Source organism: Rhipicephalus microplus, chromosome 7 (genome assembly GCF_043290135.1).
Source record: "Rhipicephalus microplus isolate Deutch F79 chromosome 7, USDA_Rmic, whole genome shotgun sequence".
Lineage (NCBI taxonomy): Eukaryota > Metazoa > Arthropoda > Arachnida > Ixodida > Ixodidae > Rhipicephalus > Rhipicephalus microplus.
The window spans coordinates 1,484,488-1,501,652 of NC_134706.1; the positions used below are offsets into that span (position 1 = coordinate 1,484,488).

General features: G+C 47.5%; 1 protein-coding gene across 7 annotated transcripts in view; it reads right to left on the minus strand.

Moving 5' to 3' along the window:
• Positions 1-17,165, minus strand: part of Mgtor (nuclear basket protein megator) — a 905,575-nt gene that overhangs the window by 742,100 nt on the left and 146,310 nt on the right. For all 7 annotated transcript variants that reach the window (XR_012884775.1, XM_075868440.1, XM_075868441.1 and 4 more), the window contains exons 15-17: positions 11,447-11,669; positions 5,493-5,633; positions 3,095-3,178 (exon numbers count right to left, since the gene is read on the minus strand). Coding sequence is in view for 6 of the 7 variants with exons in the window: in XM_075868440.1 (XP_075724555.1) it covers positions 3,095-3,178; positions 5,493-5,633; positions 11,447-11,669 (448 nt within the window). In the remaining variant the exon portion in view is untranslated. The remainder of the gene's footprint in view (positions 1-3,094; positions 3,179-5,492; positions 5,634-11,446; positions 11,670-17,165) is intronic.

The window sequence follows — 17,165 nt, forward strand, 5'->3', positions numbered from 1 at the left end:
CTGCGGAGCTAATAATGCCGCAGAAAGAATAGATGCCATCGAACATCTCCAGTCTGCCAAATTTGAGTGCAAAATATAAGGACGTACACATGCCGCTACCCCTACAGAACACGCTGTGCCACGTAACCATAGTGATGCTGCCACTGTGTCCAAGGCATATGGTTGAGCAGATGTCTTTCCTCCACACTTTTCTCCCAGAGAGCATTCGTCTTCGTGCTGCTCTGCCTACAGCACAAAGCTTTCTGTTATTCTGCAGGTCTCATACCGAACTGGAGGTGTTCAACAGCATTATTTCTAGCAGAGCTAACAATGTGGCACAAGCCACATTGTTAGCTCTGCTGGCAGCTGTTGTAGTGGCCACGCAGTCTGCATCCCGAAATGGTGTGGAACCTCAGCAAAATCATCCTATGGTGCCATCAGTGAATGAAACCACTGTGCTACAAAAGAGAGACATTTTTAGAGTGAGTGAGTGAAACAACTTTATTGACGATCCGGCATAAAGGGGGAAGGGGTAGGGGGATTAAAGCGACACTAGCGTGCTCGGACGTCCCAGAGCAGCAACCTACTCGCGTCAAACCCGTGGGGGCGCCGCTTTCGGCCACTGACGTTCCAGGATGCTAAGCACGTGCTGGACCACGTCTCTTTGGTTGCCTGGCTCTCGGCTGATGATTTTGCTGCTTATGGCAGTTAGCATTACTTCTTGGTTACCCGGCAGTGGTGCACAGTCCCAGAGGAGGTGTCTCTGGGTGGCTCGCGCCTTCTTGCAGTGTTGGCATACATCAGTAGCGTAAACCTCCGGGCAAACGTGCTTTGCCCAGACGGGTGTCCATATGGCTTGTACTTGCAACTGCCGTAGTGTGGCTGCTTCTCTGCGTTGTAGGTCTCGATGAGGCGGTGGGTAGAGGCGTCTGCTCGTTCTGTACCACTGCAGAACGTCGGCGTAGGTTGTGATAAAATACTCTCCGTCTTCGGCATCGGGTCGTTGCGGCTCCGAGGAATGCGTTGACAGAGACCCGCGGCTAGTTAGCGCGTGTGCCTCCGTATCTGCCTCCTCGTTGCGGTTCGGGCCCACGTCCAGCTCCCCGGCGTGCGCAGGGAACCACTTGACGGTAATGTTGGTTTCCGGTATTGCTATAGTTGAACATACTCTTGCAGTGGTTCCATGGACGTTGTTTGTAGCAAAGTTGACTATTGCCGTCTTCGAGTCGCTGAGAACCGTGCGGCAATCCGGGATCGCTAGTGCCAGTGCGATTGCAAACTCCTCGGCTTGCGTGGGCGACTTGCACCGTATGCTTCCCGACATTGTGAGTACTCCAGTGTCTGCTGCGATGACTGCTGCTGCGTACGTGCTTGGCCGGTGGGGATACTTTGCCACGTCCACGTAGTACGCGCGCGGATCGTTGGCGTGACCTTTTGTGAGGGCCGTGGCTCTCGCCGTTCTTCTTTCTTGGTGTACTTGCGGATGCATGTGCTTCGGTAAGGGTGGAACCCTCAGTTTTTGGAGAACGTCCCGGGGTAGCTGCTTTGGTACCTCCAGAGTCGTCGCTGGCGCGTTGATTCCGAAGCGTTGTAGTATCCCGCGGTACCAGGGCATGCGAGAAGACAGTCTACTACGACTCACCCAGTCGTTTGCAGTCAGCCACATCTCTTACGTCGCGTCACTCCACAATTGGAAAGCGGCGGAGAAGATCAAGATTGACGCGATGATCAGAAAGGCATACAAGACGGCCCTGGGCCTATACCCCCACACCAACACGGAACGCATGCTCGCGTTGGGCGTTCACAACACGCTGGAAGAAATCGCAGAAGCCCAGCGAGCGGCGCAGTATCACCGCCTGTCCCAGACCAGGACGGGAAGAACGATACTACACAGACATTTTTTGAAAATTGTTTAAAATTTTGTCAGCCACCGGGCCACCTACCTTCCGGTTAGTATATGATTAACAGACAGCTTGGCCCAATGGCTGAGGGGGCGATATAGCAATTGAGAGATCATGCGGAAGAAATGATAGAATAAGAAGACACAGAAGAAACGATTGAGCAATGCAGAGAAAGTGCAAGGTGAGAAATTAGGCACTACAGAGAAGATGCTGTTGCCGCGTTGTGGCAGCCCACCACTTCGTGGTTCACATGTACACAAGAGGGGCCTTCGTGCACACCTGAATGCGAATTCTTGGCTGCAGAATGCACTGTATGACCACAGTTTGACTCAGCAGTGAATGTTACAGCCGAACAATCATATTTTCTTTCCGGGGATGCATTAACCAGAGCAGGTTAGCATATATCTTACTGGGTTACTTTCAGTTTTCACAATTGCAAGCATGAAAGCCTTGACTTCATACCAACTGGAACGAAAGAACAAAGTTCTACAGCAGCGTTTAACGTGCACTACCATTGCACTTTGTATACAGACAAAAAAAAACAAATTTGGGGGTACCATCATTACACTGAACGAATTGCAGGAATTTACATATCCGAGTTTTGACAATGGCCACCGTGAGTATAACTTTCAAAAGATAAATCAAGTTTAATGAGGCCTACATTTGTAATAAATGCATGAAGGAACAACTTTTTAAATTTTCAACTTGATTCATTAGACATTGAATTCACCCTGGAAGCCTTGGCATTAATACAGTGTTCGTGTGGAAATCAGGCCAATGGCTAGACACTAGAGCAACTTGGCTGATGCAGCCAATTGGAAGCCTCGATATGCACTTCAAACATTTACTTTTTGTATGGTTGTTTCTGAGTGGAGGAGCTAGTAGAAGTGGGGAATTTCTACACAGAGAAACGCTCTTTATTAAAAGATATTAAAAAATATTAGAAAATTATTCAACTTGATTTCCACTCTGACTATCATTTAACTTTACTTTGCAATCAGTTTTTGTACTGACACAGCTTAAAAAAAAAGCAAGCATGAATTATAAGAATTCAGCTCAGCTTTCGCCAGAGACACAAAATTTTACATGGAATCTTCAGTTCGCACTAAAACAATGCAGTGTTTATATTACAGTCAGAATATTTGCATAATTTTTTTCCCGGGGAATGCAGACCTCTTTTCATTGACAAAAATGACACAAGAAGCCTTGCTCACCTTGGCCTGGTCAGCAGCGTTGCGCTCATAATCCATGCGCTCCAAGTTGATCTGCAGTGTCTGCAGGTTGGAAAGGATGCGTGCCTGCAAAACAGATACGAGACATCTAAAAGAAAGGCACAAAGGGGAAGATGGGTGATAGAGCGGACTTGTCTTCTTCAAGCCTGCAAATGATTTTTTCAGTGCATGATTCGTACCTCCAATCTAAACACAGGAGAGTAGAGGGTGCATAGAGTTTCCTAAAATTAACTACAGTGGACTGGTGCTGCGATCGTTCAGCGACCACGAGAATGATGGGTACTACACGAATTTGCCTAGACTTCGTACTTGCGGTCTTCAAATAGCACTTGTGGCTTTGTTTATTGCTGTTTCGGTTTTGTTTTGAAGGAAAGAACAAACCCTTTTGAATTTCGTGAGCTGATTTCAAATGGTAAGACTAAAAGTGCAAATGCTGAACATTTGCCAATTGCTGTTTTGTAACAAAGCAGCTACAAGCCCCGCAAGGCCAACCGGAGCGAAAGGTAAAAAAAATGAAACAAATCCGTGTACTCCCCATCATTCCCATGCTCTCTGAAGCACTCCGCATTGCAGCTCCCATAAACACTAGTCCCAAAGTTCCTTCTAATGAAAACTCTATGGGGAGGAGCAATGAGAGGATGTCATGGCAAATTCAGCGAATCAGAAGAAATTCCGAGGTATTCTGAGAAAAAAAAAATGGAAAAAACAGTGGAAGTGAGTTAGGCAGGTGGGGGGGGGGGGGGGGGTACACGTGTCACTGTGTAATGATTGGTGAAAGAAAACACCACTTAACAATAGTACCCCCACATTTATGGGCTTTTGTTGTGTATGTACCATTATCGCATAGACCCATCGCATAGACCCAAGAGCAACATTTGAAGCATTTATACCTGCTGACTGAAGTGTATTGAACTTGTTAATAACGTATGGCTGTATATTTTCTGTCTCTTGGGAACAAGACTGGAGGTCGTAAAGTTTTAGGTCGCCGTAGTTGTGACCTGCTATATTAAAATGGTGAGCTAGTGCTTTCAGGAACTTTTTCGACCAGCGTTGACTGTCCGTGCAGTCATGACAGCACCACAATCGAGACTATGATGCTACAAACCTCGGTCAACATTGCTGCAACACCATGTTTTTTGTCGATGACAGACTTTTCACTGGTCAACTTAAAGTGACATAAGCTGTACAGTTCGTATCTTTAACACTATATGGTACTATGCCCGTAGCCAGAGAATGTGCTCTAGCCTCCCTCCCCCCTCACTGAAATAAAAAAAAAACATGGCTTTTGGTCTACCAAGCACCGCAGCATGTATTCAGATTCACCGTAAAAAAAAAAAAAGAAAGGGTGTAAGTCGAACTCACATCGTGTTCGAAGTGTACTTTGGGAATGTGACAATAATGTTTTCACCTGAACACATAGAGCTTGAGGAAGGCAGGAACTGAATCCATTTATTTACGCACTTATTCATTGTCGTCTGATTCACTCAAAAGGACCGTGAAAGCTATTCCGAAAATTTTCAACTATGTGTATATTCAGAATTCTGGCTGTAAATTCAATAACACCTTCGGGCACTAATTACGATGCACTGTCTGGAAATGCGTCAAATTTGCATGGCATAATTCCAAGACACCCAATGATACATTTGAGAAAAGAAAATGAAGGAGTATGTTGTGAGTGACATTTCTACGAATTTGATGTGTGCAATTGTACACAGCGCCGCCAAAAAGGATATACCTCGACTTGTTTGATCGTCCGGGTTCATTTGATGTTGTAAAAGCACAATTTTGATTTCCCGCTCATGTGCGGGAAATCATAAACTAAACCTAAACTTCCGAAATTAGGCAAAACCTAAACTTCCGAAATTAACCAAGCATGCGTTGCAGTGCGGACGCAGAGAACGAGGGGAACAGTTGGCACAGCAGGCTCTCACACGCCTCCAATGCAGAAAGTCGTCCGTGCCAGGACACTTGCCATTATTGCGGTGGTAAAGATTGGCCTAACGCTCGAGCGTTTTCGGCGACCTGTTAACAGGTTTGTGTTCGGGTGCGGTATTTTAGGGACCTCGTTCAGAGGAAGTCCTCGGAAGAAAGAACGTCACACTCGCAGCCTGTTAGACTGCGCTCGTCTGCTCGGCGAGGCGCGCACCCGGCCGAAGCATCGAAACGTCAAAAGGTGCAAACGCCGCCGAGCTGGCTCAAGCGCATCAGGGAGCGCGAAACATGCGAGTAAATGTTTTTCTTTGAAAAGCTGGCAAAATATTAGGGTTGCGCAAATTATGCGAGGGTGCAAATTAGGCGCATAAATACGGTATTTCAACAATCAACGTCGACTTCATAGTTGCCTTTAGTGCACTTTTAACATACGTTTAACAAACTTTACCTGGGACCCTTTCTCCTGACGCAGCGCCGCCAGGTCACGCTCCAGGCGCATGTTTGTTTCACGTAGCTGGTCACGCTCAGCCCGTGCACTCTCAAGAAGCACCTCTGCGCGAGACGCTGTTTCCTGCGCTGACGAGAGCTCCTGCACAAACGAGGTGGAAATGAGAAGGATCATCAAAAAAGATTCCCAACAGACTAACCACAGCACCGCTGCCAAATTTTTCACAATGCCGTGCAGAGCCATCAGAAAAGCATCATCCTGAAGTGACACACACTCCCTTGACCCTCTTCTGCTACGCTCCTAGGCACCAATTTGCCCGATGTAGAATGCAATAACGCTGATGGGTGAACGAACGAGCACAAAGAGAAAGAAAGAGAAGGAAGATAGTAAGATACAAAATTACATAGAAAAAGAAAGTGAGATAAAAGAAAAAGAGAAAGAGACAGTGACAGAAGATGAGGACAAGATTTCAACCCATGAGAGCTTGCTAGAGCAAGATTCCAGGCTTACAACCGCACTGCTTTTCCTGCCTTTGCCTCGTCATCTGGCTTTCCCATGGTACCAGTGGAAGCAAACCTTTCGGACGTTCATGGTGGCTTCTGGAGCATCAGATCTTCCAGCGAAATGCAGAAAAGCGATCCTGCTCACCTGTTTTCGCCCCCCATGGAGGGGCTGCCAATTTTGTCGACACTGAAGCCAGCGGACTTGCAGTCTGGCTCTGCTACTGCTACTGTTGCTGGCCCCTCAAGTACAAGTGACACCAAGTCAACAAACAACGCATATGATTTTGCGATTGCCTGGCTTTCTAACCATTTCAGGCGTTCAGTCAATGTCATCGTGGCACGACAATGTTTGCATGTGAGACGGTAGAAGAGTATGTCGCTGCTCTGGAAGTCCTCATTGCTGATTGTACTTTTGGAAGTCACACTGAATGCACGATCAGCTCGTCTCGAATATTATGATCATGATTTATAAGCAAGTGGTTACATTTTGAAGGTTCCTCATGTACAATTTCATGAGCCATCACAACGACTAATCAATGCGAACAAGCCACGGTTCAAGCTAAGGAATTATGTGATGATGCTTCAGTTCGTCACGTAAAAAAAACGCAATGCTCTTCTCTGTCTTCGAAACAAGCAAACGAGTGCCCACGTTGGGACATGTGCAAAGCCAAAGTCACCTCACGCCCTCAAGCTTTTTATCGTTGTGGTGCGATTGATCACCTTGCAAATAGTCTTGCTTTTAAGCCCCGGCAAACACAGATGTCGCCAGTGCGAGAAAATTGGGACGTGTATTTTGTATGTGCAGGTCGTCTGGAAATTCAGCGAAAATTCGAGAAGTTGATGACGATGGCAACACTAGCTCACACTGTAGTGGAAAAACAGTCTGTGTTGTCAAGGGACACAGGCCTGGCATTTGCGCATCTGTCACTGTGGAAGGTTGCACTATGTACCGTATTTACTCGCGTAATCCTCGCACTCGCATAATTCTCGCACCCCCCACATTGCCCCCCCAAAAATATGATTTTTTTTTCCTCGAGTAATTATCACACCCCCGAAAACTGCCGCAATAATGTCGTCTGCTCGTTCCAGCCATTGATGATGATAGCGCGCACCATCTGGCGCGATTTCTTAAGCATCAAGCGTATTGCACGGAGATCCAATCCAATCTAAGCCAAGCCGAAGTGGCCAGTGTGCGTTGCGGCGTGTTTTGTGTGTTGTGTCGGTAATCTTGGCACGTTATGGGGCGATACTGAAGCCACACGGCTGCTTCAAGTTGCAAGTGATAGATCATACGCTAAACAACGGCAACAAGGCCGCCTGTAGGCCTTTCGGAGCCTGCGAGCTTTGTGTTCGCTACTAGTGACGGCAGCTGAAAGCCACCAAGACGCGTTGGGCTTGCCGTGTGCCTAAAACTGGGATTGATGGCAAACTTTATTTCTTCAAAAGGAAACTGTGGACGATTCTGTTAAATAGCCATCAGCCCAATACTGACGTTCTACGCTTACCTTTTGAGGGCTCCTATTGAGCACCGACCGCTACCGCTACACCCGCAACGCCCAGAAGCTTCGCGTATGGTATTCTAATTCTCGACCATTTGCTTCCACTTTTTGTGTCTCACATAAATCTTGCCTTGTGTTGAACCTCTGCTTTTATTGTTGAGGTAAGTTCTAATCAGTACTTTGTAAAGATTGCTGTAAGTTGCTGGTGTGAGAATCCCGATTTGCGGCCACTTCGTTTTTTTTTTTTTTTTTCGCTCTCTGCGTTTTCGTGGAAAGTTTTCCCCACGTAATTCTCGCACCCCCCAACTTTGCATCGGTTTTCTGGCAAAAAAAAAAAGTGCGAGGATTATGCGAGTAAATACGGTAACTCCTTTCTAGTGGATACAGTATCTTCTGTCACTATTTTGGCTAGAGAACTCTACCGTCAGTTTTTTTGCAAACACTCGCCCCTTGAAGCCCACCTCAGTGCAGCTTTTTGACAACTACAACTCAAAGATAATAGTTCGAGAATGTTTTGTCTCTTCCTCTGCGTTTCAAGAAAGTACTTTCAAGAAAGAACTGTTTGCATTCATCTGTATGTTGTATCTGAAGGCACCACTGTATTGGGCTCAGACCAAATTGCAGCACTACAGATGAACACTGAAGGTAAACCGCTTTAGTGTTTTGCATTGACCTCCAGCACTCCTAAAGCTAGCTGAGCTACATTCAGAGTAAAAACATCTCTTTGACAAGCTGCTAGAACTTTCCAAAGAATCTGAACACCAAGTTAATGTTCGCAAGTCCGTTCCACTCAAATGAGCTGACTGTGGGGCGAGTTGGTGTTTTGACATAGTTCCATTCATTGCCAATAAGCTGCGACAGCTGCCCTCTACCCTTTATGAGCAGGTGCTGGCTTGGCTGCAGAAACTTGAAGACCAACACATAATCGAGCACATTGCTGCCCTCAGTTGGTCAGAGTTATTCAATCATACGAGTTGCGAAACTTTCCATAGGCTCCATGTATCAAAATGCGAACACGACATTGGCTGAAATGGCGGAAGTGAGTAGATTGTAGCACCATCTCTTGACAATAAAACTAACTAAAAAGTGCAATATTTTGTGTTTTTGCGTTATTGTGAGCGCCGCCGCATTCTGCCAAACAGCATGGCCGCGCCTAGAATTTGTAGTTAGGTGAGTTGGTGCTTAAGGGTACAAAGCATGTTACTTTGTCGCAGTGGTGGAGACGTGATAAAGGACAGAGGAGCTGCTTGTTCTCTTGATGTTGTGTCAATTTTCATAGTTTCCGCATTGCGCTAGAAGTAACGTGGCTATAAGCGGCATGTTCGTGTGGTAGGTACACAGCTAGCACAGCGTAATGGACAGTGCAGCGAAGTCGGCAGTTTATCAGATTCATGTGACGAGCTAACGATGTTTACATTTCGGCAAAATAGTGAGCGGCAAGGCGTGATGCAAGCGGCATGCAGCGTTGATCCGGGTGGATCCAACAGTCTGTCGACGGCAGTAGACGACGTTGCCCGAGCAGGAAACGCCGGTGCCGTTGGAAAGACTCCACGAACATAGCACCTGAAGAGAAAAGAACGCTTGCAGTGCTAGTTGCAAGTAAATAGCAATGTTCAATTTGCCACTTTCTTGTCATCTGGCTTTCATAATTATATGGTATCCCAGCCCGTGTCTCATTGACTGCGATTAGGGGAATTCGACCGCTGCATGCAAGACAAAGCGGCCAATTCGCGGTAAGTACTGATCGGTACTGTTGTGCTTTGGTTTGCACTCTACCGTATCTGTGTCTTGTTTGTGTGGCCATCACTCCCTTCGTGTTAGTGAGACACATCATCAACCGCAGAGTAGAACAGTTAAAAGGATTGGTCAAACTTCCCGTGAGCAATTGATCTCAAGTGCACATTTTCAAATGAGCAGGCGAGGAATAATAGAAATAATCAGGGCGCAGCGTTAAAACCATGGTAGCACAATTGTGCAAGCACCACCTTCGACGAAATAAACCTTGATGCTTTTACCTGGCTTTGATTACGCCTTTGCAGAGCGAAAACAGCTGACAGCCGCGGCGGGCGCCGTGCAAGCTAGGGCCATTTATTGAGGCGACAACACCAGTGTTGCGTGCGGCGTTGAGCTGCCTAAAAAAATAAAAGCGCACGCACAAGTGGCAATGCAGTGTTTTGTATTGTCGCTCCCAGATGGCGCGATGATCAGCTCACTCCCGCTAGGTCGGTCAATGGCGTGTCCTGGTTTCGGAACGCAGTTTCGCAACTCATATGATTGAATAACTCTGCCAGTGGGTGTCTCCTATAGTGGGTGTTCGGAAAATGGACGACTCAATATGAATGTGTTTTAATTGATAGAGCCCAATTGTTATGAACTTATCTCGGGAGCGCTTGCATCAAGTAGAATTGATAGAGTCGGGAGATGGGCATGGCAAAAAACACACAATTTATAACCCAAAAGATAAAAGGCGAAAAATCAAAAGCAAAAACGGAAACAATACTCGCAGACACAAAACCACCCCAATGCCAATACAAGCAAAATAGTCTACAAACCAGTCTAAATTCGTTCTTAGCCCTAGCCACTCTTTATAATCTAATATGGCTTCTCAACCATCAAGCCATTTAATGATTCATGTAGACTACTCTCCGATGCCGTGTTGAGGTTTGTCAAGTACGTCGTTGACAGTCTCCTCGACCTTTTACTGTTGTTGTCAGTTGGTCCTGTCGAACGAACCACTCGTCCTCACCACTGGTGTCCCGGACTTCGTCTTCTTTTACCTTGCTAGGCTAGGCTTAGCCTCGTCTGGGACTCTCTTTATGGCAAGTCCGCTCTGCTGACTGGTGTGGGCTGCCACCATCCTGCCGCAAAAAGGGAAAGCTGCAAGTCAACCAGGAACTGCTGTGCAAGGATGGGGCAAGTATGGGCAGCCTCACTCAGGACCTCCAAGGTCAACGACCACTCCCCCGAGCCTCTCACACTGACACCCATCAAAACCGGTTGGCTATGCGGCTTCCGTCGCAGTAGCAACACTTGTTTCCCATGTCTTTGCAACTTGGCATCCTAACACACAGTGCCAGCTCATCCTCTGGAATTTTCCTTCTTGGCTCGGGCCGCCTGCCACAAGCCTTTCTCCAACCAATGCCTACCTAGCGTCTACGTGGCTGGTGCGCGTGCACTCGGATTACTTTTTTTCTCCTCGTGCACCGTCGCCGCGTTTTTGCGTTCGGCACGCGCCTCCTGGGTTTCCTTTGCACATGAAAACAATAATGCTTTATTGTCCGACCGACTCTGATGTGCAAAGAATGAAAGCACCATGATTCTCTCGGTAAGCTATGCACCAACTCACCCAATGTTGCTCACCAAGTGTTAAGCATTGCCTAACAAGAGCACGAAAAGTACAAAGCCTCGCAATCGTGTCAGTACTCTTTACCCTTTACTGCCCCGTGCCACAAATTCACGACATACCCCAAAATTTCGAGCAAGCAAGTGATGAAATGTTATGCCGGCTTTCAAGTACTCACTGTGAACGTAGCCTTCAGCGTAAAAAATCTAACGCCAACTAGTCCAAGGTATTTTATGCTAGAACCAATTGTTTTGTAGCTGAAGACAGAGAGCACGAAGCACGTGCAAGAGCGCTCACTTCATTTTTTTTTTTATCTGCTGGCTGGCGCAAGTTCCATTTTCAATAATTTTGTTCATATGGTGTGTATGCGCTCAAGACGTGGCACACGACATGTAGAATAATTCTGAAGCACGTTTTTCTTAGCAAGGTTCCTGCTGATGTGGCATGTGGAGAATTCGCGACATACCTAAAAGTATGCGTTAAAGGTGCATTTTAGATAATTTAAATGTGGAGTCGTTAAAAAGTTTAAAGCTGTAAAGTGAAAACAATATTTTATTTGGCAGTTCCATAATTCAGGTATTAAAGGAGTAATAACAGAGCGACACGAACCTGTCTGAGGGTTGTCAGTGCCTGCTGGTGTTGCACAAGGGTGTCGCCCAGGTGGTGCGAGCGCTCACGCAGTGTTGTAGCCTCCTGCCTTAGTGGCTCGAGACTGTCCTGTGCTAGCTTCAGCCGCTCCTGCACGTGCTTCAGTTCAGCCTCCTTCCGAGCCACATCCAGTCGCAGCTGCAGGCTCTCTTCCCGGGCGGCCGACAACTGCTCCGTCACCATCCTGCGTGACAATCGTCCATTCGCCAACGTAGTGTGCTCGATCACCTCAGAAATGTCAAGTCCCATCAAGAGTTTCGGACACGATACAGTAAGCCTAGAAAATTTTAGTATCACTACTTATTTCCTACTCCTCAACTAGCTTCTACACTAGTTAAGGAGGGTATGTGTTGGTGTTCGGAATGGGGGCCCCTCAATGACTTGAGTGCTCGGTGGCAGCGCGAAGGAAGAGCCGTAGCCCGGTGAAGAGACCCTTTACTGCAGCACTCGGGCGTCTGCCTCGGTCCAAGCTTGAACCTCTTTATTCCACATTCAAACACCCTCTTTTCAACCCTCGGTTGAACAAAGGATCTCCACACAAACTATGTGGGCTCGCATCGCAACAACGCATCGCCACAACACTTTCATAAAAGACAATGTATTGGTAAAAACCACGTTGCCAAATACAACACAAGAGGGGATAGGTTCTCAGCGTGTCACACTCTCTCCCATGTCAAGCTGTACTGACCTTCGTCGGTTGACCTTCGCCGGTAGCCGTCGTCACGCTCAAGCTCCGTCAGCTCTCATTAAACGTCATTTCGTAGAAGCCTCCTTCAGAGCGGTGAGCACACCATGCACTGGCCGAGTGTGCATACAACAGCGAGGCGCCCCGCCATCCTAACAACACTCAGTAATGACGTATAGCGGGGGAGTAAAAGCTCGTCTGCGTGCCGCAATTATATCTCGGTCAGCCCAGTGACCGCGTTCTTGCGGCATTCTCAATGGCACACGTGCATGCCGACAATGACTAACTCAGACAACCGCGCTTGACCCGATTCTTGCAAGATGCGCGCGCTTCCAAGTAAGATTTCCCCTTCTTGTCCCAAACAGGGGGCAACCTTGACGGCTCTGCTCTTGACCAGTGTGAACGACGAAGTCTCTTTTGTTCCCATGCACATACCTGACAAGTTTAAGGATACTGAATCCAGGAGATTTTTGCAGCAAGGAGGGGGCAAGGGGCTAAATTATTTGCTTCTAGTTTTTTTTTTTTTCGGCACAAAAAAAAACCAAGAACAAACAAACAAAAAACATCGCAAAAAACAAAAGGGGGTGGGGGTCTCAATCGCAAGCATCAGCGTTTCGGTTAGCTTGGAGTGGCCGAACACACGAAGGTAGGGTTTCCCACTAAGGTGAGAGTCTCAAAGGATCAACACAACTAGCAGAATTTATTTCCTTCAAAACAGCTCATGTAGTACTGGGACACTTGTGAACGAGCGAGACAACGCAGCTGACTGCCACCAAAGTGTGGGTCAAAGCTTTGCTCCCTACTAGATTCTTTTAGGGAGGTGCTGAGAGCACGCGATGAAGCAAGACATGCGGCGCATCGGTTCCGTCGATTTTCGGCTAGAGCCACACTTCAATCAACTGCACTCTGCCAAGCCTGACATCCATCGACGCAGCAAGTCGTCTGGACCCCGTTAGAATCAGCTTCGACCCAGCGGGCCCACTTTTCAAGTCATTATGGCCGAAATTCACCCGGCCACGGGGGCCATTTGTTACACCTAACGGCGACGCCGGGACGTGGTAACCTGGAACGTCGACGGGGTCGCACCGGCCACCCGAGGTAACATGGCAGCCACTGCATTTCACCTGCGGGGTTATGATCCCGAAGGCATGGCTTGGACTACAGTTCCATCCTGTCAAGACGACAACTCCCCTGCTCCCGAGTTTTTGGCAGCAATCGCTAAATGAAGCCGTCGGGCGTCGCACATCCGTTTAAGCAAAGACAGCGGCGTCCAACGCCATCTCAGCCTCCGGAACCCCGGCAGGCAAGACGCAGCCTCCAGTATCGTGGGCTGCAGGAGACAAAGGCAAGGCTATTACGAACTGGATGCCTCGCCCATTCCCAAAACCAGGCCCAGAGGACTTCGTGGTCGTGCTCAAGCCACGCAAACATGTCTCGCTGCACCAAGCTTTCTTGGAGAACCGCTACAAAGCCGCCTTTACAGCCTACCTCGGACCCGAGTTAACAAAGTTAATTACGGTTGTGCCGTCTCGTGAGCAAAACATTGTGTTGATCCACACCCTGAACCCAGCGGCGGCCCATCGGCTTCTTGAATTTTCAGTGAACACTGAGCGTGGGGTGATCCCGCTCCATGGATATCTCCGAACGGAGTCATCGCCGTCAGCAACCCAGAAACCACTGAATCGCTTCCAGAGCAGGTGCAATGGAAAGCAGGCACCATCGTAAAGGTAAGGAAATTCAGATCCTCTAACAAGACTCGGGTCACCTTCGCCGAGAAAGTGAAACCGCCTTTTGTACATTATGAGAACATGCTTATTCCGGTGAGCAAATACTACAGGACTCTTCAGCTTGCAGCCTGTGTGGGTCCGTCGGTCATCAAGCGGATGCATGTCCCAACACACAGCCCAACACGTGCGGACTCTGCGAACAAGAGCTCCTCTTGTGGAGGGGGTGTGGATCTCTCACGAGGGTATTCCTCCGTGCTCAGTATGTGGTGGTGAACATGCAAAAAAATCGCGAGAGTGTGCGGCAAATTTTCGCACCCATAAGGTGATCGCCCTGAAAGGTGAGAGAAAAAAGAAATCGGGAGCTTGGCCTCCCCGGTGAGACACTGAGCCGGAACAACAACACTGCAAAGACGGCACCATCTGCTGGCAACGACAGTAAGAGGCCGCCGACGCAGACATCACCATCACCATCATCATCATCACCAGCCTGACCACGTCCACTGCAGGACAAAGGCCTCTCCCATGTTCCGCCAATCAACTCGGTCCTGTGCTTGCTGCTGCCAATTTATACCTGCAAACTTCTTAATCTCATTTGCCCACATAACCTTCTGTCCCCCCTAACCCGCTTGCCTTCTCTGGGAATTCAGTTAGTCACCCTAAATGACCAGCGATTGTCCTGTCTACGCGCTACATGCCCGGCCCATGTGCATTTCCTCTTCTTGATTTCAACTATAATATCCTTAACCCCCGTTTGTTCCCTAATCCACTTTGCTCTCTTCTTGTCTCTTACGGTTAGAGCTACCATTTTTCTTTCCATTGCTCACTGCGTCGTCCTCAATTTAAGCTGAACCCTCTTTGTAAGTCTCCAGGTTTCTGCTCCGTAGCTAAGTACTGGCAAGATACAGCTGTTATATACCTTCCTCTTGAGGGATAGTGGCAATCTACCTGTCATAATTTGGGAGTGCTTGCCAAATGTGCTCCACCCCATTCTTTTTCTTCTAGTTACTTCAATCTCGTGGTTCGGCTCCGCGGTTATTACCTGCCCTAAGTAGACATAGTCTTTGACAACTTGAAGTGCACCATTACCTTGATTGAAGCGCTGCTCTCTTCCAAGGTTGTTGTACATTACTTTCGTTTTCAGCAGATTTATTTTAAGACCCACCTTTTTGCTCTCCTTGTCTAACTCCATAATCATGAGTTGCAATTTGTCCCCTGAGTTATTCAGCAATGCAATGTCGTCGGCGAAGCGCAGGTTACTAAGGTACTCTCCATCAACGTTTCTAGAACTAGGTAAGTTGCAAAACTCCTCACATCAGACGACCCGTCATACGGCGCCGGGACAGCTTCCAGTTTGGTGGCGCCGACGACGCAACAAGTTTCCGCTAGCAGACAAAAACGCGTAGCCACCGTAGCAAGACGCCGTGGCGGCCGTTCTGAAAGAGCTTTGCCAAAAGTATATTATCACGATTTGTTGTTGTTCTGCCGCAGAAACTTATTACTGCGTAATATTTAGCGGTGTAAGGCAAATACAGTATTATTATGGCTTTCGGAACTGCCCACGATAAACGATGCTACACGAGTCTGTCCGTTAGTTGGTGTATGTTCGCAATTGATTTCTAGGCACGAGAAACCCAATCACAATGTCTTGTATCTTTTCTTGTGACTGTGGTTTTCGAGCCTTAAAATAAATTACAACTATGTGGCGCAATCCCGTGGCTTTTGTTTGGTTGTGTAGTCATGCAGCTTTTTTTTGTTTGTTTTTTTTCATGTCAGTCACATTCTTTAGCAACATACACCGTGGAAAAGCTGCGCGTGCGGCTCTTTTCTCGTGCATGTTTTTCCTCTGCTTCTTTTTGAGTTGTTCTAATGAAACCTGTTAATGCAGCTGAAGCCAAAGCCAAGGCTGCCTGCCGAGGCATTGGGATGAACACACTTCCAGCTTTTCTATGTCTTCCAGAAGTTCGGCCTATTTGGTGATGGTATCTGCATTGCCGGGCGACTTGGCTAAGCGATGGTGACGGCTCCTAATAGTGATTGCCATGTCTTGTGTGACGACTAGGCATTTCTCTACAAATAGTGCTCTTTTTTCTTCTTTCAGCACTCCAAATACCACAAGACGTCCTGTCTCGCCATTCTCAAGAACTTTCCACCAGCATGCAGCAGGCAAACTAAGTTTTCTATGTCTTGGAGCGAAATGACGCCACTCGTTCACGGCATGTCAGGACTTGTTTCACTGTCTTCGAGCTCAGTTCTCGGAGATAGTCTGTTCTTTTTCACCGATGATATTCTGGAAAGTACCCCACTCCTATCGGGCAGCTTTCGCTCCTTTGTCACGGGTTTTGAAAGGTAAGCGGGCAAATTCGAAAACGTCCATGGAACGCATCCTTCGATCCCACATTCCTCTTGCGATTTGTACCTTCTTACTATTGATGATGTGAGTGAAATTCTTCAGGAGGTCTTCCTCATGAAAAGTGCATATCACACACACGCAATGTGTTGGGCAGTTTCTTATCAGCACGAGCAATAGCATGGTCCATGTCTTTCGCTGCTCAGGTACACGCGGGGCACAAAAGAAATGTCGTGGTATCTCTCATTTTTTGTAGCCACTCGTACAGCCGGGAACCCCACATTTGGGCATGATGACAACAGGCAACACATACAAAGCAGAGCAAAGCACGATGAAGCACAAAACTATTCACGCAGAAAGAAGCCTTCACGGATAGCGACCCATTGCAACGAGCACAGCCAACGGAAGTTATGGGAGTGACAATAGCGAGCATGCAGTTAGTGAATACGGATGCGACAGCAGCACCACATTTGTGGCTGGCAGCGGCGGCATTGCGCAACATCGCTCAGTTTTGCAACTTACCTAGTTCTAGAAATGTTGCTCTTCATTAACTCGTATTCCTAACTGTTCCCACTCTAGGCCTCTGAAAAGCTCCTGTAAAAACACTGTAAATAGCATTGGGGATATTGTATCCCCCTGCCTTGCACCCTCTTGATTGGTATTCTGTTGCTTTCTTTATGAAGTGCTATGGTAGCAGTTGATCCCATGTAGACTTCTAGGATGTTTATATAAACTTCATCAACGCCCTGATTCCGCAGTGTCTGCATGACTGCTGATATTTCTACTGAACCAAACTCCTTCTCGTAACCTATGAAGGCTATGTATACTGGTTGGCTATATTCTGAGCATTTATCTATTACCTGATTGATAGCATGAATGTGGTCGATTGTTGACCACAGTCACCACCACCAGGCGACAAAG